The following is a 26,822-nucleotide window of genomic DNA, read 5'->3' as shown; positions in this document are numbered from 1 at the left end:
TTACTTTTTCAGTGTTTAATATAATAACTTACAGTGTCCATCATAATTTGTTTCTGCAACATAGCCATTTCTCTTTTAAGTTCATCTTGTGCACCAGTAAGTAGAGTATCCTGATTCTTCTCCCAGTCCTTCATACTCTGAAACACAAAAGACTAGTTCAGGTACAAACCATCAGTTTTCATCTCAGGTTCTAAACATTGTACAGTTAATTTTAAAAGTAGGAACACTTTAAAATTCAAATAGTGTACCTTATTTATTCCAAATAAAAATATTCTAAGTAATACATCAAAATCAAAATACTCACTAAAGGATTACAAAATGTCAGAGATGAGTCAAATATTATTACAGGGGGTACAACAGTGGTGTACTTTGCTCGAAACAGTGGGTTAATGAACTGTTGAGATTTCAGTATCAAACATAACTAAAAAAAGACTGGGAGTCCCAAATTAATAAATACCATAATTTTGAAAATTTCTAAAAAACTTTCTAATATCAAATTGTAATCCATTTACTATCACTAATAGTCAATGTAATGAGAATTCATTAGAGGTAATAAAATGACCTGGAGTTAAACTTCTTTCTTCAATTTATGAAAAACAAAACTTATAACAATTTACTATTCATCCAATAAATAATGATCCTAATGCCTACTATGTAAAAAAGTACTATGATAAGTGCCGTGGAGAAACTTAAAAGTAATATGTGATCCTTCCAGTGACAAAAAAAAAAAAAATAATCAAAAATAAGACAAAATTTTATAATAGACATGAAAACACAACTTGCTGTGGCTATGTAGTAAAAAAAGGGGATTAATTCCAAGTTAGGTGGAAAAGGAGTAAGATCTCAATAGATAAAGAAAAAGGAGTTAAAAGTTTTCTAGGGCAAGAGCATAAAAGCATGCAAGTATACAGTAAGAGAAAACAATTATATGGAGGGGTGGATACAGTGAACAAATATAGTAAATGAAGCATAAAAAGAGGATTACATTATTGGTTGAGGGAAATCTTGACTACCTAAGAATTTAGAATGAGAAACTACTGACAGTTTTTCAGGAGAGAAGAGATACTATTTCAGGAAAATAATACAGCAGAACTATGAAGAATGGGTTACAGAACAGAGACTCAGTTAAGTGTTTTAATAGTATAAGCAAAGAATGAGAAAAATTTTTAAAGGAACCATTGCAGAGGTAAAAATTACAGGACCTACTAACAACTGGATTTGTGATGAAAAAGGGAGATGGAAGAGTCAAGTATACTATACTAACGTTCTTGTCCTGTTACATTTAATGCTAACATTTAAAAGAAATCTAGTACTTTATCAGACCTTCACACCAATCAACAAGTGGTTTTCACAGAGCATTACAGTAAGGTGACTGGAAATACTTTCTAAAATAATTTGTGTTCACATACATTATTAATAATTATAAAAGCAAATATGCCATAAAGTACACATATAACACATTTGAAATTAAAAGAAATATTCATCTGAATTAGGGTTTTAGGATTTTTTGGGTATAATCCTAGCAGTGGAATTGCTGGTTCAAAAGGCAGTTCCATCTTTAGTTTTCTGAGGAAATTCCATACTGTTCTCCATAGTGGCTGCACCAGTCTGCATTCCCACCAACAGTGCAGTAGGGTTCCCGTTTCTCCACATCCTCGCCAGCACTTGTTGCTTGTTGATTTGTTGATGATGGCCATTCTGACTGGTGTAAAATGGTATCTCATTGTGGTTTTTATTTGCATCTCCCTGATGGCTAATGATGTTGAGCATTTTTTCATGTGTCTATGAACCTTCTGTATGTCCTCTTCAGAGAAGTGTTTGTTCAGGTCCCTTGCCCATTTTTTAATTGGGTTGTCTGTTTTCTTGATGTTGACTCATATAAGCTCTTTATATATTTTGGAGATGAGTCGCTTGTCTGAGATGTCATTGGCAAATATGTTTTCCCATATGGTTGGTTCCCTTTTCATCTTGCTGATGTTTTCTTTTGCTGAGCGGAAACTCTTTCGTTTGATGTAATCCTATTTGTTTATTTTTTCCTTTATTTCCCTTGCCTTAGGAGGTATATCAGTGAAAATATTGTTATGTGGTATATCTGAAATTTTCCTGCCTATGTTTTCCTCTAGGACACTTATGGTGTCACATCTTACATTAAGTCTTTGATCCATCTTGAGTTTATTCTCGTGTGTGGTGGACATGGACAACGGGGAGGTGGGGGATATGACTGTGGGAGAAGGGGTGGTCTGGGGGGGGGAGCAATGGAGAAAAAAATGGGACAACTGTAATTGAAAAACCAAAAAATAAAATAAAAGAAATATTCATCAATTTCCATTGGGTACTTTATTGAACAAACACTGGGGATACAAAGAATTAAAAGTCTACCTTGAAATGATTTACGAACCTTCTACTTTCAGCTGAATAGAGAACTGTCACTAGTGCTAATATTAAGTACAAATCTTATGCATAATACGCACATTTTAAAGTAAAATTTCCCAATTTATCATTTCCTATTTTGAGTAATTCTCACAAAAACTTTAGAATCTTAAAGTAGAATGTAGTATGTAAATAAACAGTGAATTCAAAATGGAAAGTAGTTAAGAATTTTAAATACATAAGCAAAATGTTTTTCCTTAAACTTAGGAAAAAAGTATCTTCCACTTCCAACATAAATTGTCTTAAAAGAATGTGTTGTGTTACTAAATACAACTGACCTTTGTGAACTGCTCATGCAACTGTTTAATTGTGTTCAGTCTCTGGCTCTGCACAACTCTAGATTGTTGAAAAACCTTTCGTTGCTGTTGAAACAAATCCTACAAATGTAAAAGAAAAAATTATATGATAATTTCAGTATAATTTTAAAATTAGCAAAAAATAAAATTAAAGGGAATATTTTTAAAATACTTTAAAATTTTTATTTTACTATTAAAATAAAAGCCATGTTCACCATGAATATACAACAATATAATAATCCTACCAATCATTGACTAGGAAATCTTAACAATACTCAAAACATGTCTTAATTCTTAGTGCTTTCAATATCAACACAGATGATCCTTCCGTTAATGCTGGTCTTTCAGTTCCTTGGCCTACTTTTCACCAGTGATTTTTGGCCTCCACCCTCCTTCAGCCATTCCCTTACATATGCATACCCTAGATTTTGTCATTACCAATAACTATAACCTCTATCTAGTATGAGGTTTTAAATAAACTTACTATATGAACCCAACTTATCGTCCAAGCAACTCTATGAGATAGGTACCTTTATCCCCCCTTTCATAAATGCGGAAACAGACATAAGGAATAATTTTTCCATATTTCACAGATATCATTTGGGAAAACCATAATTGATTCCAAACAGTATGTTTCTATAATCCAGGCTCTAACCATTCTTCATATTATTTCTCCATATATATATCCCATCATTCAACCACTTTCCCTTTGACTGTTCTGGCTCGCTCTTTAGTACTACAGCTCAATAATCTCTATCGACACCTAAAATCTACTCATCCTACCTACCTACTTTTCACTGTCCCCTATCCCTATTCCCACGTCCTCACATTCTCCTTCCCAGTGTAAATGCTATGCTCAATCATTATAATTAGTCCACTGCATATATACCTTGCTCCTTTCTTCCCATGTCATAGCTGTTTGGCTAAAACCCCAACCCTGGAAAACACAACTCTAGCTACCCTGCCTACATCCCTGCAGATGGGCATAACTGAAGAAAACCCTACAACTATGCTAAAAGGCCTCATTTCAAATCATGATTACTAGCTTAAATTGAACACTTAATGCTGCTTGGCGATTATATTTCCTTAGTCTGTTAACTGGTCCACTCTCAGGAAAATATTTTATACCTCTCATTTGACCTCAAAAGGCAAAGTATTTTCCACCCTTTGATGACCTTAAGGATTTCACTAAAGCAACAGAAGCAATCCAAAAGAACTTTCAGTCTCCCATCACCATATCTACTCACCCACCTACATCTCTCTGTGCTCATATACTCAACCTTCTCTCCTGTATCTAAGAATGAACTATCTTTTATCTTTGGTCCCTGCTAAGACCAACTTCTTCACATGTCCCATTCATTCTCAAGAATTCAGCAACTATCTCCCCTCTTTCCATTTTTTATTTTTCACTGAAGATTATTCCTATCAGCATATGAATATGCTGCTCTTTCTCCATTCTTTTAAAAGGGAAAAAAAAAAGCACTATTCCTTTTCTACTCAGACTACCACCCCATTTCTTTCCCATTCTTATACTCATTCCAGATGGGTTTTTGCACTTATTATTACACCAAAATCACTCTGTTCAAGACTAATCAGAACCATTCTGATAGACACCAATGACCTTCACATTGCCAAATCTGCTTTATTTGGCCTATAAGCAGCATATGAAAAAGCTAATCCTCTCTCCTTAAGAGGCTTTCTTCACTTTGCTTAGAGTGGTTTTCTTTCTACCTATTGCTACTCATTCTCTTCTCCTTTAACTCTAAACATTGAGGTCTAAAGACCCAGTTCTTAGGCTTCTCTTCTACATTTACAATCACTCCCTTGGTGATTTCATTAAACTTTGTATGTTTAACCCTTATTTCTTTCCTGAAATCTAGACTCATACCAGTGGCTTACTCAATGTCTCCCCTTGGAATGTTTCATATGCATCTTAAATTTAACATTTCCAAAACTGAGCTGATCAACCAACACTTAAAATTATTTGCTAGGAATAGCACCTTAGCTCTTAGATAAAGACATTGTGATAATTTCACAAACAATGTTAAGTATGGAATAAAAGGATAACGTAGTTATATAATATATACATGGAGCTGACTTCCATCTCCCATTAAATAGGCAAGTAACATAAGAGTAAATCATGTTCTGATCATAATGATTGGTTCAATAATGAGCAAACAATCTGAATTGATCCGTGATATTCCTTCAGAGGACATTTCTGCTAGAGTCCACTGGGGTTACTGTCATTAATCTGGGATTGCAAAAAGCTATCTTGCTTACCACACCGAGAACCTACTAAGAACTGGAGACAGAGTCAAGTTGATACTACATGAGCAATCCTTCCCCACCCCATCCAGCTATGCCTGAAGCTAAACTACCCCTGGACTTCTTTTATATAAACCATTTAATGTACTTTGACAAATTTCTGTCACTTAGAACTAAAAGAATCCCAACCAATACAGGAAGCAAACACCATCAGCTTTTATAAGTATGATCTGTGCCTATACTTCTCTGGTTTACCATTCAGCAGGACCAAAACATAGAGCCAGCAATAGGTAGTGGAACCTGGCCAAGTTCTATGGGTCTCCTACAAGGCTAGACTCTCCATTCCTACATGACACCTGGTTAAGTAGATTAATTATGAGGCTAAGCATGATACATACAGCTAGTTTTTCTTCTTCTTCCTCAGTTCTCTGCATATCTATCTTCCACTGCTGAAACAAAGTCAGAAACCGCTGGGAAAATTCTTCATTAAGCTTCTGCCTGTAAACACAATAACAAATATTGTCATATCCCATATCAATATGGAAAAAACATTCAAAACAAAATTGACTTTACATAATTATAATAAAAGGAAATAAAGCACCCTAAAATTGCAGATATGAAACTAAGAAGTAAAATTATGATTACAGAAGTATTTATCCTTCTAAACCAAACAGAAAAGCCCTCTCACATCCTTTAGCTCTTGAAAACTAAGGAAATTTTGTTGTATATATAAATTTTCCAGAAAACTTCATTTTACTGCCAAGCAGTTTTTCACTTTCTCCTACTGCATATGGGTTTGATATGATAAATTCAATGAAGCTATTATATTTATCATATATTTCCAAATAGATATATTTTACTTAATTTTTGTCCATTTTGATACAAAAATGATTTAATGCAAAAGAATAGTTACTTCGGATTAAATATACAAATTATTTACAATATAAGATTGATCTTTTTCTACATTGTTTACATTTACTTTTTATTCAGTTAGCTTGTTTCTGTAACAAACACAAATTATCTTTAGAGAAAAAAAATCTTAATTTTTATTTAAAAGGAGATAAAAATAATCTATTGATTTCTAGGAAATATATTTAAAGTCTACGAAGGAGTGAGGTTATAGGACTAAAACACTTAGAGAAAAATTAAGCTAAATATATTTTTTGCTGGAGACACCAATAAATAATAGTATTTTTCAATATTTACACTAATGAATAATATTAAATGATAAAAATGTTGTGGCTGTGAAAGAACCAAGAATCATACCTTAGATCTTGTTGGACTCTGCAAACATGTTCAATTTTCTGGTTACTGGTTATGAGGGAAGCCTTGGTATACGTTGCTAGTCTTTTTTTCTTTGCAAGAATAACGTTGTTAATGTCAGCTACATGGAAAAATACATAGTCATTAAAATGTAATATTGAAGAAAATTACATATTTTGTTCCCACGTATTGAAATAAATATGGGTAAAGCTGGTTCAACAATTTCAGAAAGCCATTTAAAATTAAATTTAATAATAGGCATAATATCAAAAAGCAAGATTATTTGCTTTTTTCTAAGAAAACTTTTAGGTATGCCCTGGCTGGTGTGGCTCAGTGGATTGAGTGCTGGCCTGCAAATCAAAGGGTTGCCAGTTTGATTTCCAGTTAGGGCACATGCTTGGGTTGCAGGCCATGTGCCCAGATGGGGGTGCATGAGAGGCAACCACACATTGATGTTTCTCTCCCTTTCTCTTTCCCTTCCCCTCTCTCTAAAAATAAATAAATAAAATGTTTCTAAAAAACAACAACTTGTATTTATTAGTATCTCAGTTTGGATTTTCCTAGAGATTTTTACATTAATAGATGATCAAAAAGGGGTAATGAAAGTAAAAAAAAAAAAAAAGTCTCAAGGACAGACTTTAATTTCCTCATGAGAAAACACAAAGACTAGGTTTTTCAAAAATTATAAATATTCCCCAACTGAAATAGCACATTTAGATGAATTATTGTTGGAACTCAGTATATGAAATACACAAAACTATTTTTTAAAAATCCAAAACAGATACTTTAAGTAATGCTTTGCTAAAAACATGCATATGGATCTACCATCAATAGTTATTCTTCAAAAAAGAATTATTCTTCAGTAATCATTATGGAGCTGCATTATTATATAAATATTTTATATATCCAAATATCCAACAATAGTAAATATATAAAATTACAAAACAATTATCTTGCCACCATAGAGCAAAGCTTTCATAAAAGATTTGATTGTATAATGAATAAGCCATATAGAAAAGCCAAATATTGACTCTTCCTTGAGTATTATATCCTTTACCACAGTTAATGTAATTGACATTTCACATACTACTTAAAGTTTATAAACTTTCTATCTGATTATACATTTCTTACTATCTAACAAGGCTGTTTTTAATTCTCAACTACATAGTTTAATAATGTAAAAATAATAGTTATTTTAATTCAGTTTACGCTGCCCCCAATAAAGAAAAGAACAAAGGAATGTCATAGAAAATAACTAAGGACTTCCAGCCAAGATGGAGGCCTAGACAGACACGCTGGGTCTCCCATCACAACTAAGAAGGAATACGACTACCCCAAAACTAGAGACAACCAGAAGTTCCAGAAAATCCAGCTGCATAGAAGTCCAACAAACAAAGATATACAGAAGAGATACTCATCTAGACAGGCAGGAGGGATGGAGCTGGGGCAGAGAGGACGCAGTGTGGTGGCAGCAGAGGCTGGTGAAAAGCGCCGTCACACATTTTAAAAAGTGGGGAGGGACACCTGGGGAGCATTCCCAGCTCCTCACTGGAACTCGAAGTCCCAGCGCCAGGGAAAATCAAGCCTCATTGCTTCTGACTGTGCAGACCAGTGGGGGTTGGGGCGGAGGAAGAAACTGCCGGTCTCTCTGCAGAGTCCACTTGTTTAAAGGGCCCCCACGGTCCTAGACATCTGCAGACCCACCCATTCTGGGAACAACAGCCAGGGCGACAGCTAGAGAGGCTCCAGTCCCATACGGAAGTGGGAGAAGTGCCTAGAAAAGGGGTGAGTACTGAGCAAGTGGCATTGCTCCCTCTCAGACCCCTCCCCCACATACAGCACCACAACGTGGTGAAACGGGTCACCCTGTACTGACAAATCCCTAAGGCTCTGCCCCTTCCAACGTAACAGGCGCGACAACTCTGCCTAAGACACAGAGGCAAACAAACACAGGTGCCTGTCAAGAAGAGGAGACAGAGAAGTATGGCCCAAAAGGGGGAACGGACCAAGGTTCCAGTGGGAGAACTAAGCGACAAGGAGAGAGCCAACCTAACAGACACAGAATTCAAAACACTGGTGATAAAGATGCTCACAGACGACAGATATGCCTGAGTACGGCAAACGCATAAGAGAAGAAGTGAAGGCTATGCTTACTGAAATGAAGGAAAACCCACACAAAACCAACGGTGAAGGGAAGGAAACTGGGGTTCAAATCAATGATTTGGAACATAAGGAAGAAAACAACAGTCAACCACTGCAGAATGAGGAAGCAAGAACTGAAAAAAATGAGGAGAGGCTGGGGAACCTCTGAGACAACTTTCAACAAGCCAACATCTGAATCATAGAGGTGCCAGAAGGAGAAGAGGAAGAGCAAGAAATTGAAAGCTTATGTGAAAAAACAATGAAGGAAAACTTCCCAAATTTGGCAAAGGAAATAGACATACAAGTCCAGGAAGCACAGAGAGTCCCTAACAAGGTAGACCCAAGGAGGACCACACCAAGGCACATCCATCATTAAAATGCCAAAGGTTAAAGATAAAGAATCTTAAAAGCAGCAAGAGAAAAGCAGAGTTACCTACAAAGGGGTGCCTATAAGACTATCAGCTGATTTCTCAAAAGAGACTTTGCAGGCAAGAAGGGACTGGCAAGAAATATTCAAGGTGATGAAAAGCAAGGACCTACTACCAAGAGTACTCTGTCCAGCAAAGCTATCATTTAGAATGGAAGGGCAGATAAAGTGCTTCCCAGACAAGGTGAAGCTAAAGGAGTTCATTATCACCAAGCCATTGTTGTATGAAATGTTAAAGGAACTTATTTAAGAAAAAGAATATCAAAACTATGAACACTAAAATGACAACAAAGTCACAACTATCAACAACTGAATCTAAAAAATAAAAACAAAATCCAACTAAGCAAACCAGAATAGGAACAGAATCATAGGTACGGGATCATTTGGAGGATTATTTGCTGGGAGGGTAAGGGGGAGAAATGGGGAAATGGTGCAGAGATTAAGAAGCATAACTGGTTGGTACTAAATAGGGGGAAGTAAGAATAATATAGGAAAGGGTGAAGCCAAGGAACTTATATGCACAACCCATGAACATGAATTAACGAGGGTGGGATTGCTGGGGAAAGAGGGGTACTGGGCAGAGGGGAGCAAAGAAGGAAAAATTGGGACTACTGTAACAACATAATAAAATATACTTAAAAAAAAGAAAATAACTAAATTGAGAAAAAGGAACACTGACATACATACAGATATGTGTGTGTCTGTGTGCGTGTGGTCTATAGAAAAGTTTGCAAAAGTCCATTCATTCAAAGCAAGGTAGAGATTTTTTCCCATCCATTAAATTTCACACGTGTATAAAAGAACCATTCTAGTACTACTCACCATTGTTAGTACCATTTGCACTCTTCACATCAACAACTGGAAAAGGTTAAGTCAGGAAACTACGCAGCTGAATCACATAGTATACTTATGCAAAATCGTATTTATGAAGACAAGGCATTAAATAAGTCTTGAGTACACTGATTATTATACAAGTTTAAAACAATTTTCTTTAAATACAAGTATCTCCTAAGACATACCTCCAAATTTTCCCAGCATATTCTGTACTTTACCTCTGTGAAGAAATTTAAAAACTTTTAATTCGAGATCCACAAAATAGCATTCTGGTTTTGAAAGAAATATCACACACCCAGTATTTTACATATAATATTTTCAGCACATTACCCCATATTTTCAGGAGTCCTTTTCTTCCCAAGCTCATCAATTACTGGAATAGTCACTGCATTGACAATAAAAAAAAAATTCTTTTGAAATTAAGTATACTATTTTGGTAATTTTCAATGAAGTAGTATCTTAATTTTAAGATTGTTTAGGCGTTTTGCCACAAGAGTTCTTAAAGCAGATATATAAATGCAATACTTTCTGTACAGATCAGGTATAATTAAATCAGTATCCAGGACCATTTTATAGGAAGAATTTTGCAAGTTTTCCTGTGTTAATGTCATAGTAACCCATGTACTGTTTATTAGATATTTCGGGAATAATGACTGGAAAGGTAAGAGATGCTCTATAAGCTACTCTAACTCCAAATGAGAAACATGAAGCATATTAAAATACTTGTCAAAGTTTTGTTATTTTTTAAAATGCAGGAGGTTCAAAATAAATGAACTGTAGGACAATATTAGATATACTGTACCGTCAATAACATCCTCCTGTGAACACCTCAGATCTTTTTTAACTTCTTTCTCAAAGTCATAGGCTCTTATGACATGATTCTCTATTAATATCTTCCCAGATTTCCTGGTACGTTTTCTTCCAGAGGGCAACATATTTAGATGTTTCCTGACTTTAAAAAAATGAATCTCTCAAACTTTCTGAATCCATAGACATTCAAATAAACTGGTAAACTCCAACATTAGAAACATCAAATAAAAGATGACCTCAGCTGAGTAACACTCGGGAGTCTCCTCATTTATTTCGCTGGTCCCAAAGTTCAGATGAGAGCCAGCTACCCCGCTTTGCAGGCGTGCTGCTGTAAAGTTCAGAGAGGACCGGGAGATCAGAATTTTATTCCAGCCTCTGCCAGGGTCTGGCTAAAATTTGGGCAAATCTAGTTTTTTGCATTTCAGCCACAAACTGCAACCATGGTTGACAGGATAGACCGTGACCACGCCCGTGAGACACAGCTCAGCCTACAGCTCTCCGCCCCCCATTCCGCCACGGGTCCCTCGTCCCAGATCTACCCATTGGCCCCGGGCGCCCCCTTGCCTCTCAGCTCCCTCACCGCCTCGACTCCTCACACCTTCGGCCCCGCTCCACCCCAGGACCCCTCAACCCAAGTCGTCCCCTCGCTCCCGGTCCTCTCCTCGCCCCTCGCCCGCTTAAGGTCCCTCGGCCCCGGTCGCCCCTTCGACGCGGTCGCCTCTTGAGGCCCTCTTGCCCGCTCGCCGCCTAGGCCCCTCAGCCCCCGGTCGCCCCTCTGCCCCAGCCGCTCCCTCAGGCCCGATCGCCCCCTGGGCCCCCTCGCCCACTCAAGGCTCCTCGCACCCATAGCCCGCTCGGTCCCAGTCGCCGCCTCCGCCGTCTCTTCTGCCCCCTTGCCTCTTTGCCAGCTCAGGGCCCTGCCCTAGTTTTCCTGTCAGAGGCCCCAGGTGGCGGCCATTAGAAAGATTTGCTTCACAGACCCGCAGTAACCTCTGCCTCGACTCCGGCCCTGGACAAACTCCTATCCTCCTCACACTTGAAAAAAAAACAAAAAAAAAAACAGTGGCCGAGGACCACAATTACATGTCTCTGACAGCTGTCCCTGGCACTCCCGTCTCCCCAACCCCAGCTCCACAGCCCAGGTTTGCTTCACAGCCTCGACGCTCCTCTGAAGCAACTGTAACTCACGCAGCAGAAGAGCCAGCCTCGCCTGGCCCAGCAGCGTCGCTGATTGGCTGGTCGCAGCGCGCATGCGTGAAGCGGGTCGCGGGGCTCCACCCGCCCTGCGTGAGGGATCACCAGACTTCCAGACGCAGAGCGCCTTGCGGCCACCGGCCTGTGCTAATACGTTTCTGGCCTGTTCCTTTCCAGTTTCTTTCCTTTTTTTTAATTTAAATTTTAAAATTTTATAGTATTTGAAAATTGCAAAAGCATATGTAAGTTCTGAGATATGATAAACACACTACCTATTTTGTGAAGTGAAATTTTACCAGAACCCAATGAATCTCAGAAAGTTCTTTCCATCACATTCCCCCATTTTCCATTCAGAGATACTTTAAACAATTATCCTGGAGTTTGTGTAAATATTCGCTCCTCCCATTTTCTAAGTTTCCTTACCACATATATGTGTCCTTAAACAACCCTGTCTAGTTCTGTTTGTATTTGGGTGGTACAGATGATGGTACCATGTTCCATGTAGTATTCTGCCACTCTTTTGCTTAACATTATGTTACTGAAAATCTATATTATGACCTGTAGCTATAGTTCTTTCATTTTCACTATTGTATAATATCCCATTGTGACTCGATTCCAAAATTTATTCATTGATTTTCTTGTCCATGGACCGGTGGGTTATTTTAAGATTGCAGCCTGTACAAACAATGCTATTATAAATGTCCTCATCTCATCCATATATGCTAAAATTTTTACAGAGTATCTATGTGTGAAGTTGCTAGGTCATACGTTAGATGGTACTCAGTGATGCCAAATTCACTTCCAATTTATACTCCCACTAACATAGGGAGTCGCCACTGTTCAATATACTCATCATCACTTGGTATAATCAGATTTCTTAGTTTTGCCATTCTAGTAGGTGCAAATTATCTTTGGGATATTCTTTTATAGTTCTCTAATCATGCATAAGTTTAAGATCTTATTATGCTTATTAGACATTTTTCTTTTCACTAAAATATCTATTTTTGGCTTTTGCTCATTTTTCAGTTGAATAGCATGTATCATTGCTTTGTAGGTCTTCATACATGCTGGGTATTTATGACTTCTGTATCTTTATTCTGATGTCATAAAAATATAAAGGTTTGTTCTCATTTTTAAGTATTTGTTCATCTAGAATTAATTTTTGTGCATGGTGTGAGGAAGGATTTAATTTTTTTCTTATGTGAAAACCAATTTATTGAATAATGCATGCTTTCCCTACAACATATGTCCTACATCAAGTTTCTGTATGCTTTTGAGTCTGCTTCCACTGATCAGTAAGCCTATCCCTGTCCCAAAATCAGTTTTGATCATTCTGGCTTTATCAAAGCGTTAGTAACTAATAGAATAAGTCTCACATCTTATTATTTTTTTATTCAGGAGTAGCCTGTGCACTCTTGAACTTTCGCTTTTCAAGTAAACTTTAGAATCAGTTTTCCAAGTTCAATAAAAAAAAATCTGCTGGATTTTTATTGGAATTGCTGTAAATCCATAAATCAATTTGGAGAGAACCAAGTTTTCCTATTCTTGAATATAGTACGTTTTCCATTTATTTAAACTTCTTTAATATCATTCAATAAAGTTAATTTTTTTCTCTTTGCAGGGCTTACACTTTTATTGCATTTATTTATAAATAACATTTTATTGCTATTTTGTTCTAATTGCTGCTGGTATACAAAAATCTAGTTGATTTCTAAATTGACCTTATTCATACATCCAACAACTTGCTAAACACTTTTATTACTTTTAATAATTTTTCTGTTGAGTCACTGGTACACTATTTCCTCAGTATCAAATGTATGTATGCCTATCAGTGCCATTCACATTTAATAACAAAAAATGCTGACTTTAATCATAAAAATTATAATATATTAACAAATGTGCATTTCTGAATGAAAAATATAACAGTTCTTTCATATATAAGACTGACTTAGCTTATATAAAATGTCACAGGCATTCTGAGTCTTTATGGAAGCATTTCTCAAAAAGGATCTAAGAAACCAACAGCTATTTAATCAAAAGGAAAACTGCTTGTATAGACTGGTTTAGGACTCTGAAAGTCTCATTATCTTGAGACTCCTTAGTCTCATTATCTTGAGACTAACCTCTCACATCTTGGCCCATCTAATTTTGCCTGTAATTGACAAAGGAAACTAATTATATTAAAAATATAGTGAAGTGACCTTTTGCACCTCAAACTTTTGTTTGTTCTCAACTTCCAAAATCCCCTTCTCTCCAGGTCCGCATAGGAGAGCTTAATAGCAGCTGCCCTGTCACACTGTCTCTCTTACTTGCTTGCCTTCCCACTACACCTCTTCTTTATTTTTTCCTTCTACCTGTTGCCCTAGATCTTGCCTTTGGGATCATTCTATCGCTTTCTTCTGTAAACAACATAACTTTCTCATGATTCTCTTTCATTCCCCCTATATTCCACTCACCAAAACAAAGGAGCCTCCTAGAAATTTGAAAGAATCAAAGCATAATTTGGAAAGTTAATCAGGCAGATGTCCCAAGCAAGTCTTTTTATTGGTATTTATTTTAAATTACTCATTTTTTAGTATATTTTATTGATTATGCTATTACAGTTGTCCCAATTTTTTCCACTTTGCCCCGCTCTTCCTGGTATCCCCTTTTGCCTTTCCTATACTATTCTTAACAGCCCCCTCTGTATTTTGTTCTTACCAGTTATACTTCTTAATCCCTGCACCCTTTCCCCATTCTCCTCCTTCTCCCTCCCAGCTGATAACCCTCCAAATGATCCCCATACCTATGATTCTGTTCTTATTCTTGTTTGCTTAGTTGGATTTTGTTTTTCTTTTTTAGATTCAGTTGTTGATAGTTGTGACTTTGTTGTCTTTTTCATGTTCATAATTTTGATCTTTTTCTTAAGTCCCTTTGACATTTCATATAATAATAACTTGGTGATGATGAACTCTTTTAGCTTTACCTTGTCTGGGAAGCACTTCATCTGCCCTTCCATTCTAAATGATAGCGTTGCTAGACAGAGTAATATAAGTTGTAGGTCCTTGCTTTTCATCACTTTGAATACTTCTTGCCAGCTCCTTCTTGCCTGCAAAGTTTCTTTTGAGAAATCAGCTGATAGTCTTATGGGAACACCTTTGTAGGTAACTCTCTTCTTTTCTCTTGCTGCTTTTAAGGTTCTCTCTTTACCTTTAATCTTTGGCATATTAATTATGATGTGTGTTGGTGTGGCCCTCTCTAGGTCCAACTTTTTTGGAAATCTCTGTGTTTCCTGGACTTGTATGTCTATTTCCTTTGCCAAATTAAGAAAGTTCTTTCATTATTTTTTTTCAAATAAGTTTTCAACTTCTTGCCCTTCTTTTTCTCCTTCTGGCACCCCTATGATTTGGATGTTGCTCTGTTTAAAGTCATCCAAGAGGTTCCTAAGCATCACCTTTCCCCCCACTCCCCATTTTTGTTTCTCTTCTGTTCTGGTTGTATGTTTATTTCTTCCTTATGTTCCAAGTTATCGATTTGAATCCCATCTCCCTTCCCATCACTGTTGGTTCCCTATATACTTTTCTTTATTCCACTTTGTATAACCTTCACTTCTTTTATTTTGTGGTCATACTCAATCATTTATCTGTGCATTCTTGTCACTAGTGCTTTGAAATCTGCATCTGATAGATTGGCTACCCCAGTTTCATTTAATTATTTTTCTGGGGTTTTGTTCTGTTCTTTCATTTGGGCCATATTTCTTTGCCTCCTCAATTCTGTGTTTGTTTTTGTGTATTAGGTAGAGCTGCTCTTACTCTCTTAGTAGCGTGACCTATGTAGAAAAGTCACCTGTACACTGTGTGGGGTGGAGCCTTAGGTAATTGCCAGGGTGGGGCTACCCACTACACAGCTTTCTGGTTCTGTTTGTGGTAGGGTGCTCAGAGAGGGGACAATGTCGCTGCCTAGTTACTGGAGATTTGCCCAGCATTCACCCTGTTTCCAGTCACTTCACCCACTTCCTATATGTGATTAGCACCCTTCCAGTTGCTGACCTGGGGTTTGCGTATGTTCTAAGGCCATGTGGGCCCTTTAAGCAGCAAAAATCTGACAGTCTCTTCCGCTGCCCTAACAACCCCCACTGGTTTTTGCAACCAGAAGTAATGTGGGTTGATTTTCCCCCATGCTGTAACCCTGGGCTATTCAGTTTGGCCTGGTGCTGGGATCACTGACTCCCAGGGTATATGCTGCCCCTCGACTTTTATCCACTGCATGTGAATGTGGGACTGTCCGTTCTGCTGCCACGCCACTGCTTCTCCATGCCACACCGCATCTCTGCCCCTCCTACCTGTCTGGATGAATGTGGGTCTTTAAATCCTTGGTTGTCAGACTTCCATATAGCTCAATTTTCTGAAATTCTCATTATTTGTTTTTGAGATCTGGTTGTAATTCTTTCTGTGGTTGCTCAAAGAGGCAAAGCTTGTCTACCTACACCTTCATCTTGACTAGAAGCTATTTTTCCTTTATCTAAGACGTGACAAACGAAGGCTTCAGGGTTTTATTGACTTGATTACACTCTCAGACTGCCTAGCTCAAGTCTCAGTGCTAATTCTTAGACCACATTGTTAATACTCCTCCATATATATCATCGCCCATTTACCTTAATTACCTGGATTCCTGACAATTTTTTTTTTTTTTTTTTTTTTTTTTTTTAGTAACCAGTTGTATAGAATCTTCTTACGGCCATTTGAAAGCCTAAACATTCCATCCCTTATTTCTTTATTGTATCAAAGAACACAAGGTGATATAGTCAGTCTCTTAGAAAACTTCTCCGTAGATGAACTATTAGTGATGGACCTTGAAGTACGAGTTTAACAGGTAAAAAGGAAAAGACAAATCAAGCAATAATGAAAGCATTTGAAAGGATATAGAGGCATAAAAGTACAATACATAGTGTGTTTGGGGAAATGTGATGTGGCTGGCGGTGTGTGGCCATAGGGGAGACTGGCAGGGGAGGAAAGCAAAGGGAAATCATAAAGATAACTTGGAACCAGTTGTGAACCATAATAACCATACTTGTGAACCATTTATAGAGTATTATGTGGCAGGTATTATACTGATGCTTTACAAACATTTCTTTGAATCCTTTCAATAATGAAAAATTTGTAAGGTTCACTGTCTTCTAATCAACTGATTTGACTTTTCCAATTGCTTTCAGTATGGCAGCTTACCTTCAACTTGAGTAATTAATCCAGAAATTTGTTCTTCCACGCGTACCCAATGTTTATTCCACGAAGCTAGTGTTTGGGGGCAGCTCAGAACCCCTCCCCCTATTCTTTTGGTAAAAGTCTCCATCCACCCTGGCCAAAAACTCAGACTAAGCCAATCAGAGTAACTCATCTCCACCAAGGTTTTCTACATTGGAGCCAGAGAGGAAGCTTCCTGCTTCTTGAAGGATGTGAGCCAGGAGCTGCTATGAACCCACAATGGGGAGAAAAGCTGACTTGCATAGAGGCAGGGATGGGCTGTACTGAGCAACAGTCCTGGTAGGGTACCTGTCTCCTTCACCCTTCCTTGTTTTTTTCCTTAAGCAGGTTGAGTTACAACTGTCCCTTGCAAATCTAAGTGAATATTAGTGGCTCAGAGTAAATTTTGGAGTTACTTAGGTCAAAAGCTGGTGCTCTGCCACTTAATAGTTAGGCACTTAAACTAGTAAGGCCCCAAAGGTAAAACAGGGATGTGATGAGGATGAAATGAGATTATAAACATAAAGCACTTAGTACGTAGAAGGTACTCAGTAAGACATAGGTATTATTAAGGCAAATGGGAAGGAGAAATTAGACTGACAAGAAGCCCCTTCATTGCCCAACGACAGAGGCCCTGTACTCCTGTCTCCCTGAATTCTGAGATTCACTTTAAAATATATCAATGAATAAAAAGAATAGAGCAAACAAATGTGGCAGCATCTTGATAACGATTGAACAGGTGGGAAGTCATTGTGCTAGACTACTTTTAAGGTTTATAATAATCTTTTTTAAAGAAAGGTCTGTTGAGATGATCATACAATTTCTTTTTTTGATTCTGGTCATGTGAATTACATTGACTTTGAAGTGTTGGGCCAAACTTGTGTTCCTGCAGTGGACTCAACTTGATCATAAAAAAACTTCTCCTTTGGGGAATAACTAAATTTGGCTTATTAGTGTTTCATTTGGAATTTATGAGATAGATGGCCTATGGTTTTCCTTTCTGGTGGTAACTGAGCCAGGCTTTGGTGTGGGTTTGTACTGACCTCAAGGAATGAGTTGAATGTTTTCTTTCTCTTGTCTACACTTTAGAAGAATTTTTGTGGGGTTGGTGCTGTTCCTCTCTTAAATGTTTTGATGACCTGAACTGTGATTATATTTTCCTTTGAGATCCTTGAGATCATTATTTATAGTTTATGGTATGTGTAGAATAATGTTGGGGGTAGAGGAAGCACTTTTGGAAAAAATAGGCAAAAACAATTTTTTAAAATTAAAATATGTGTCACTTACCTAAGGGCAATGTAATCATTTCATCCTGGCTACCCTAAAAACCTCACCCTTAGCATGGATAGTGATCCTTTAGGCAAATTTTCACCACTATCATCATAACCATTGATATTTACCAGGCACCGAGCAGGGTGCATTAGATGTCATTTCCTTTAGACACCAGTATTGCCTCCTACATTTTATTTTATTTAAATAATTTATTTGTTTGTTTATTTTTATTTATTTTTAGAGAGAGGGGAAAGGAGAAAGAAAGAGAGAGAAATATCACTGTTTGGTCACCTCTCAATTGCGCCCCCACCTGGGGACCTGACATGCAACCTAGTCATGTGCCATGACTGGGAATTGAACCAGCGACACTTGGCTCGCAGGTCGACGCTCAATCCACTGAGCCACAGCAGCCGGGGCCACCTCCTACATTTTAGAAAACTGAATCATAGCAAACAATATCTAGGATCTAGGACTCAAACCCTAGGAATCTGACTGCAGAGTGGGTGCTTCGTCTGCTTGTGACATTATGTCATGGGGAGTCAACATGGCCTGGTGGGGATGGGAAAAAAGAAACAATATGGGCTGCAATCCACCTTTGCCTCTAACTGGATGTCAGACCTTGGGCAAGTCACATAATCTTCCTAATCTGGTGTCCTCAAAGATAAAATTCAGGGCATGATCCAGACAGGTATGAAACTCTGCCTGTGAGGCCTGAAAGTGTGGAGGCACTACCTTGGGGAAAAGCAAGATGAGCAGCTTTCCTTCTTCTGTATTATACACTGGCCTTCAACATAATTTGTTTGAACTAAAACGATTCTGAAGCTTTAAAATTTTGAAACCGCTTCACTACTCAACTTCTGAGGTTCCTCTGTCCTTAATGATTCTACAGAATCATTAGATGAATGATTCTATGAATATTCTATGATTCTATTATTCATCCCATTATCTATTACATTTCTAACTAGATATGAATTATATTCCCTAAACCACAGAAATTTCCATCACACGCAATTATTTCTCTACCTTCCTAGAATGTCACTTTTAAAATGACCCAGACACCCCTAAATTTTTACCATATGATAAATCCCATTTAGAACTTAATCTCTCCCTACAAAATGACATTCTCCAATAAATTATAATATTACCACAGCCTTACACTGCTTTCCACTTATTTTCAGTAGTGTTTAGCACAGACCCTGACATACTTGTATAAGCACTCAAGTTACTATTGAATTTGGATAACAATAGAAGTACTCCTCCAAGATTTAAAAATCAAAGCATCAGACAAAAGGTAAGTTGTTATGACTTCAGTTCTTGAAATATGACATCAGTTTTTGAAATACATAATTCTTACAGCACAAACACAATATTTACATTATAAGTTCTTTTTTACAAAACATGTGTGCCATTTTGAAAGAATACTGTTGAGATCCTGATCTAAAATACTTGTCAGAGTTCAAAAAGGACTCATGGAATCTGGACTCATGGAATCTGGTCTCCAGAAATCCACTACATAATGATATAAATAAAATATGGCTGAATATCATACATAAAAATACAAATTCTCTATCCCAATGATCAGCCAATAATGGCCTGCGGGCCAAATCCAGCTGGTGGCCTATTTTTGTAGAGCTGTAAGCTAACCACGGTTTTGCCAATTTTAAAGATTAAAAAAATGTTTTTGACTAACTAAACAAAGAAGAAAATGCAATAGAGACAGATGTGGCCTGCAAATATTCACTATGTGGCTTTTTACAGAAAAAGTTTGCTGATCCCTGCATTTATGAAGTCAGTTGGAATATACTGATGAGTATATAAAAAGACAACACGATAAGGTGCCAATACCATCAGCAGTACTCATTTCTAAAATGAGGCACTTCTGTTTGTATATGTACATTTCCAAAACATAATTACATCTGAAAAGTAGCTCTGCTACTTAACTCTAGCCCTTTGTAATTAGGCTGCCATATAAAATCACAGTATTCTGAGGGGCTAAAGTAAACAAGGACAAAGAATTTAAGATGTCGGTCACTGAGCTTTTCAGTAGTTGTAGGTTATTTAAGCCCACTTAAGAGTCTTAAACATTAATAAAATTCATAATTTAGATATAGTCAATAGGAGATGATATTACTGCATTCTTTAAATAATATCTATAAAAATGTTTAGACGTTCCAATTCATTATTTTCAGAAGCAAGAATAACTAGTTAACTTAGTAGTTACTTATTTTAAAAATGAGAAATGAAAAAAGGAAAACCTAAAGACCAAAAATGTAAAACCATAGCAAAAGGCTTTGGAATGCAACAACTGCGGTCTCTCAGGAATCCCAGGCTGGCCTAGGCTTCTCTTGTTAAAGTTACTCGGCAGTGGCTGCCATGGGCACTTGGCAGCTGTCTCTTGTCAGTGAGTCTTTTCATTAAACGAATGACAGGTCCATGCGCACATGCTTTAAAGGTAAAACCAGTTCAGAACTGTTCACCACATAAGTTTTCAGTGTGCTGGTTAAACAATTCCTGGTCAGTAGGCTGTCTTCACGCCACAAAACGAGTATTGTACTGGGTGTTTTTCCTTCTTCAGGCCAAGCTGGCCAAGCATCACATCATTAAGACACCTCTGTGATGTCAAGCTTTCAAATGCTCAGTGAGTGCTGAGGTAGATGATTTTCAAATGAAGATCTTCTATACCCTGATTCGGTCAGGACTTGCTTCTTTCTGTATCCTTCTTCTGGGAAATATCTTCCGCTTAAGGGCAATTAACTAAATGATGAAACAGGAAAAAAATTTTAATTTCCATGTGACAAACTTTAAACTTTCTGAGACTCATATGACCTTAACCATGTCCAGTCTTAATATATAAAAAAGACAGCAAACAAGTCTCATTACTCCTCCCCCAAAACAAAATCAACTACTACTTTTGTTTGGCTTTGTAGGGTCAATATACCCACAAGATATTTAAACCCACAAGGATTAAAATTATTTTGGTTTAACTTCATTTTTAAAGACCTATAGCTATAGATTTTTACACAGTGATTACTAAGCATACTTATTTTCAAGGTATCTGTCAAGTCAGAATTTCCATTGAAGGAAGCTGGCTCTTTTTAGCCATTAAGATGCTGGCTCCAGGTTTGAAAATGACTACATATGGAAGACAGACTTCTTTAAAAATTTTTTTAAAAACCTATATTAAAATCCTATCACCATTTCCATCTATACTTAAAGACAGCAACAATCATTTGAAAATAGAAGTAATACCCAATTTATGAATCGGTTACAAGGCAAAATGATCATTTGAATAAATATTTGTCATGGAAACAGTCTATTTGATATAGAAACTTGACCACCATTAAAATAAAGTTTTGATGAAAAAAATTAATGTATTTATGGTTTCAGTTTCAGACTCTATTGTCTACTCCTCCATCCTGAGGTGAAAGCAAGGCTTTGCACAAGCACAACCCCCCATGGTTGGAACGATGAGCTGGGCTTCTGGGGCAGAGGGAGAGGCAACATTGGCTGGTTTGACTGTGAGCATGGTAGAGGTTAAGGAATTTGATTCAAATAGGAAAAGAGCAGGGTGCCAGAGAGGAGAGGAGATTCATTCTTTTCTTCCCTTCTCACCCCTCTTGGGTTCCCTGTTCTCTGCTGGTATAAACGACACAGATGAAAGACTGACACCATCCCTGCCCCCACCCTCCCATCCCCCCAGCCATTCCCTTCCGCTGCCACCAGCTGCTCCTTTCACTCACGGCACCTCCCCTACTCTACGGGCAGGCCAGCACCGCAGGCTCACAGGTTCCTCACTGGGCTAAAAGGGCATACAATCCTTTTAAGATTTTTACCTGCTAGGAACAATGGCACCAAATATCAAGAACAAGATTTGTATTCCCTGGAAAGCAGGTGAAGGTTAAATGGCAGTCCTGCTCGCCTGCACAATTCTCCATTTGCAGAATTTCCTTCCCTCTGTGGCAGGGAGCCCAGGCACTCTCAGTACTTTGACCTCCTCCTCCTCCTCCTCCTCCTCCTTCTTGGTTGTAAGTAAATTCAGTGTAAATTTCCCATAAGTGATAGCTAAAAAAAGTTCCACTCAACAGCCGTCTTGAAAGGAGGCTGAGACTAGCTCCACTTGCCCTGTGCACATCAGGTCAGTCCAGACGCCGTTCCCTTCCTTCTGCAATCCTTTTCCTTCAGAGCATTTCTCACATGTGGCCTAACAAGGATTCTCTTGCCCCTTTCTTTTTACATCAGAAATCTCCCTCTTCCTCCTGGACCCTCACCTGAAGGAGGTTGTGTGTTGCCTACATAGGTAACTCTCAGCAATTCAAAGCAATTTAAGTGGAAAAAATGAAGATAAAATATTTCAGTCACTTTTAGAAATGTTATAAGAAAAAAAAGGGAAATAGTATCACATGAGAATTATAGGTGCTTTCTGGTTAAAAATATTTAGAGCTTTTCGGTTTTAGCTTGAAGTCTGCTGCTTAACCTACTGAGTTCCAGGTAAAAATAATACTGGTAATGGATCTAGAAGACAAATGGATAAAAGGCTATTATGTCTGATGCCTGAATATTATGAAACATATTTCACATACTGATATATGTTATAAACCAAGAGAAGAAATTCAAATTTTCTTGTGACTTTACATCATTTTCTAAAAGAATCAGGTACTAATATACCAAGAAATATTGTTTGATCCCCACATAAAATGTGTAAAACTTACCTGTTCAGCAAAAAATGAGAATATGGTAAATATAATCAATGTTGCTAGTACACAATGAGTCCAAAACTTCAGTTTGTCTCGATATGCTCTCCTATTCAGAGAGATGAAAGCAATTATGTAGATCTATGCATGGTTTCACTATATTACTTATTTATATACCATTTTATTGGGTTGGCCAAAAAGATTTTTTTTTTCAGTAAGATGGCTCTAGTAGTGCTTAGTTGTCTTGAACTTCATTCAAAACAATTTTGTTAGATTATATTGTGATAGCTGTCATATCAGTGTGCATTTAAAAAAACTTATCAAAATTGATGAATTTTTGTGTAGTCATTTTAAAATTGAAGACAGAAGAAAATATGCAACATTTTTGGCATATTATGCTTTATTATTTCAAGAAAGGTAAAAATGCAACTGAAACAGAAAGAAAAAGATTTGTGCAGTGTATGGAGAAGGTGCTGTGACTAATCGAATGTGTCAAAAATGGTTTGTGGAGTTTCGTGCTAGAAATTTCTTGCTGGACAATGCTCCATGGTTGAGTAGACCAACTGAAGTTGATAACAATCAAATCGAGACATTAATTGAGAACAATCAACATTATACCATGCAGGAGATAGCTAACATACTGAAAATATCCAAATCAATATGGTTATTGGTGAAAATGAAAAATGTGTCTTTTATTTTATAGAAAAAAACCACACAGACTTTTTGGCCAACCGAATAGCAAAAACAGTGTGAAACCAAAAAACATTGTCTGGAGATAATTCTAAAATGTTAACACAGTATACACTTCCAACATGAGTTCCACTTTTTCATTATATTTAAAATTTTAAAAAGTTACCCAGGCAGAGAAGGCTTCTAAAGAAAGTTATTTCTAGCATTTAAGCAAAAACATACTTCCATTCACTTTTATTTATTCATTCATATTCATTTATTCACTCAGTCCCTCAGTAAATACTTCCTGTGGTTACAGGGAAGTGAACAAGATGACTTTCCCACTCTAAAGTGTTTATAAGCCTGGGAAGTCACTGACATGCAGACAACTGACCATCACACAAGATGGAGAGAAATATGTATTATCAAAAGCAAAGTCTTGTGGAAAAACTTATAGAAACAAGGAAAGTGTCTCAGAGATGGGGACACTACATTTAACCCTTGAAGGCGAGGAGGGAAATCTGAATCCTACAGGACTGAATGAAGCCAGGCATGGCGGCATCAGGGAGAGCTAAGCAAGGTTAAGGCAGGTGGCCATGAATTTCAGCTGTTCTGGAAAATGATAAAACAGGGTTTGGACATAATACTCTATTGGGAAAAGCAAATGAAATGGCAAGTGTGTGTGTGTGTGTGTGTGTGAGTGTATGTGTATGTGTGTGCATGCATGTGCTCACAAGTGTGTTGGTGGATATTGTGACCATTTGAAGGATGATGTTAGAAGCTGATGACCAAAGGCAGGCAGTCGCAATCGTCCAGGCATGAGAAAAGAATGAGGGACAGTGAGAGCGAAAAGAAACAAGCCACAGGGGAGTCGTTCTGAGAGTAGAATCACCTGAACTTGGAGATAGGATATTGGGAATAGAGGCAGTATAGCACAGTTTCCTCATCTGTAATTTGAAAAGAAATGAATAATTTACCATGAAGCTTAAATAAATGCTTAACACAAAGCTTGGAAGATATGCTAATAACTACCAAGTTCAGACCTCTGTGCTGAGCTCCAGATTCTCATTTACAGCAGTCTGTAGTAGATGCCTCTACCTCAAGTCACATGGTCATAATGGTACTCTCTCCCATACATTTTATCCTCCTGTTATTTCCCACATCTGATCACAACAAGCTCAGTCAGTTCTAAAGTCTACAGTGTCATTCAGAATCTGTGTTATTTAAAGAGCTAAGAAGCTCTTTGACACAGCTGATGATCTGCCCAGCAACCACTGAACTCTATAACGGCTAGAGGTGAGCCAACCTTCCCGTAGCTACCCATGTACTAAGCACCTACTGTGTGCTAGGGAGGCACTGTGGGATCAGACACAGGTAAGACACCATCTCGGTCCCTGAAGAGGGCTCACAGGAGAGACAAGCACACCAGACAGGCTGCTGTACGGTACACAAAGCGCTATACCTGACGAAGAGGAACAGGGAGAAAGCCAATGAAGAAACCAGGGAAAGTAACAGGGAATACAAGAACACACTGTCATGAAACGAAAGAGGAAAAACAAATTTCTAGAAAGTAGGGCAGGGCTGGTGGGTCAGCAGTGAGAGATGACGCAGAAGCAGGATGAGGAAGAAGCAGCCCCAGATCAGGGACCTACAAAGAATGCCCTCCACCTGGTTCCTCTCATCTGTACAACACAGAAATGAAAGCTCTCTCAAACTGCTCTTAAGCCCACTCCTTTCTTACTTAATTGAGTCCTTGAAGTAAATTTGGTCACAGGCTGGATTTGGGGAGTCAACACTTAAACCATCCAAGATCTTTTTTCTCTGAGCTAAAGGAGATTGAACGTGATGAGAAGCCATTCTGGTAATTTCTGAAAGATAAGACCCATTCCTTAGCAACAGCTTCTCCTTATCAAAGTAACCATATAGAGATACCAGTAACATACATGCTGATTGTCTCACCCAACTCCAAGACCCCAAAGAGTTCTGCTAATTTCCTCTCTCAAATCTCTCCTAATTCTGTCTCCTTCCTCCTCTTTATTCCCTGGGCTATGTCCTTGGTGCAAACCTTGGCTGCCTGTTTCAGGACAACGGAAATGCTTATTACTTGTCTCCCTGCCTCTGCTTCCCAGATGAAACTACCTCACTCCAAACAGCTTCCTCACCAGTTCAACTCCCACACTACTGTTAGTTATCTTTCCAAATAATGAAGTCCGATCAAGACAAACATCTAAAAAAAACATCTCTCTTAGGGAGCCTCATTCTCTGAAGAAAAGTCTTAATTCACATACACCCCTTCACAACGTCTCCTTTACTGCTCCAAAGCACTGGTTGATACCTCTGTGCCTTTGTATTCTTAGTACCTGGCAACGGTATGGGGGTGGGGCAGGTAAGGGGTCATAAATCTTCCTTAATTGAATGATAAAATCATCTTTAAGTGTTGGAAATGGTCGTAAAATAAAAGACAAAGGAAACATTACAAAGCAGCTTTGAAACAGAGCAGAATGTGTGCGGGGTGGGATATCAGGCTGGATTTGCCACTCATCAGCTACTTTACCTTGAGCAAATCACTCAGCCTCTATGACCATGTTCTCATCTGTAACGTGGCAATAACGGTGCCTTTAATTGTGAGAGCAGAGTAACTATATTGCCCAGTACAGTGTCTGCGGTATAGCAGGTGTTCAAGAAACGGGGTAGCTACTCTGACGGTAGCGATGACAATGAATAAGGCTCAGCAGATGTTCTCAGCCAGTGAGCTCAATAAAAAATGTATTTCAACAATTAAGCGCAATAAAAACTGGAAGTATATTTTATGAGGAAATTATAAAGCAAGCAACACATTAAAGAAATTTCATCACTCTGAAACAAAAACACACACACAGGTATACAAACCATGAGCACTTACCATTCCTGTAGCTCATGCATATGAAGAAAACGGTTTCGATACTCTCTTGGCAGCTCAAACTGGGATGGTACGGGGAACATGGATTCATAGAAGTCCCTGAGAACAGCTTTCACTGTCTGGGCATCTTTATGATTATGGTCAATGTTGTCATTCAGGCAAACAAACTTCCTGGAAAACAGAGACCAAGTGTTACTGGTTATCATAAGGACGATCTTGAACTCACAAAACAAGAAAATGTGGATTCCAAATATATTTTAAATAGACTTATGTCCTAAGATATTATATTTACTAAAATAATTCTCTGGTGCAGCAATGTTCTGTAAAATTTTTCTTTGGATATTCCTCACCTATAAAACAGAAGTAAGAAAGATAATCTTGAAAAGGGCCTTCTAGGTTTGGAATAAATTA

General features: G+C 37.8%; 2 protein-coding genes across 2 annotated transcripts in view; both read right to left on the bottom strand.

The window, feature by feature from the left end:
- Positions 1–8: 8 nt before the first annotated feature.
- SYCP3 (synaptonemal complex protein 3) lies at positions 9–10,592 on the bottom strand. The gene is made up of 7 exons (XM_090272617.1): positions 10,460–10,592; positions 9,988–10,042; positions 9,843–9,877; positions 6,258–6,375; positions 5,390–5,489; positions 2,709–2,807; positions 9–137 (listed from the first exon to the last, which is right to left on the bottom strand). The coding sequence occupies exons 1-7, from the start codon at positions 10,590–10,592 to the stop codon at positions 9–11; spliced, it is 669 nt and encodes a 222-aa protein (XP_090128743.1).
- Positions 10,593–19,189: 8,597 nt separating this feature from the next.
- GNPTAB (N-acetylglucosamine-1-phosphate transferase subunits alpha and beta) overlaps positions 19,190–26,822 on the bottom strand; it is a 58,953-nt gene continuing 51,320 nt past the window's right edge. The window contains exons 19-21 of the mRNA XM_090272612.1: positions 26,415–26,582; positions 22,862–22,952; positions 19,190–20,906 (exon numbers count right to left, since the gene is read on the bottom strand). Coding sequence (XP_090128738.1) covers positions 20,829–20,906; positions 22,862–22,952; positions 26,415–26,582 — 337 coding nt within the window. The 3' untranslated portion in view covers positions 19,190–20,828. The remainder of the gene's footprint in view (positions 20,907–22,861; positions 22,953–26,414; positions 26,583–26,822) is intronic.

This window comes from Furipterus horrens, unplaced genomic scaffold (genome assembly GCF_987537825.1).
Source record: "Furipterus horrens unplaced genomic scaffold, mFurHor1.1.pri manual_scaffold_4, whole genome shotgun sequence".
Classification (NCBI taxonomy): Eukaryota; Metazoa; Chordata; class Mammalia; order Chiroptera; family Furipteridae; genus Furipterus; species Furipterus horrens.
Note: the sequence above shows the minus strand (reverse complement) of the source record. Positions and strands in the feature narration are given on the sequence as shown.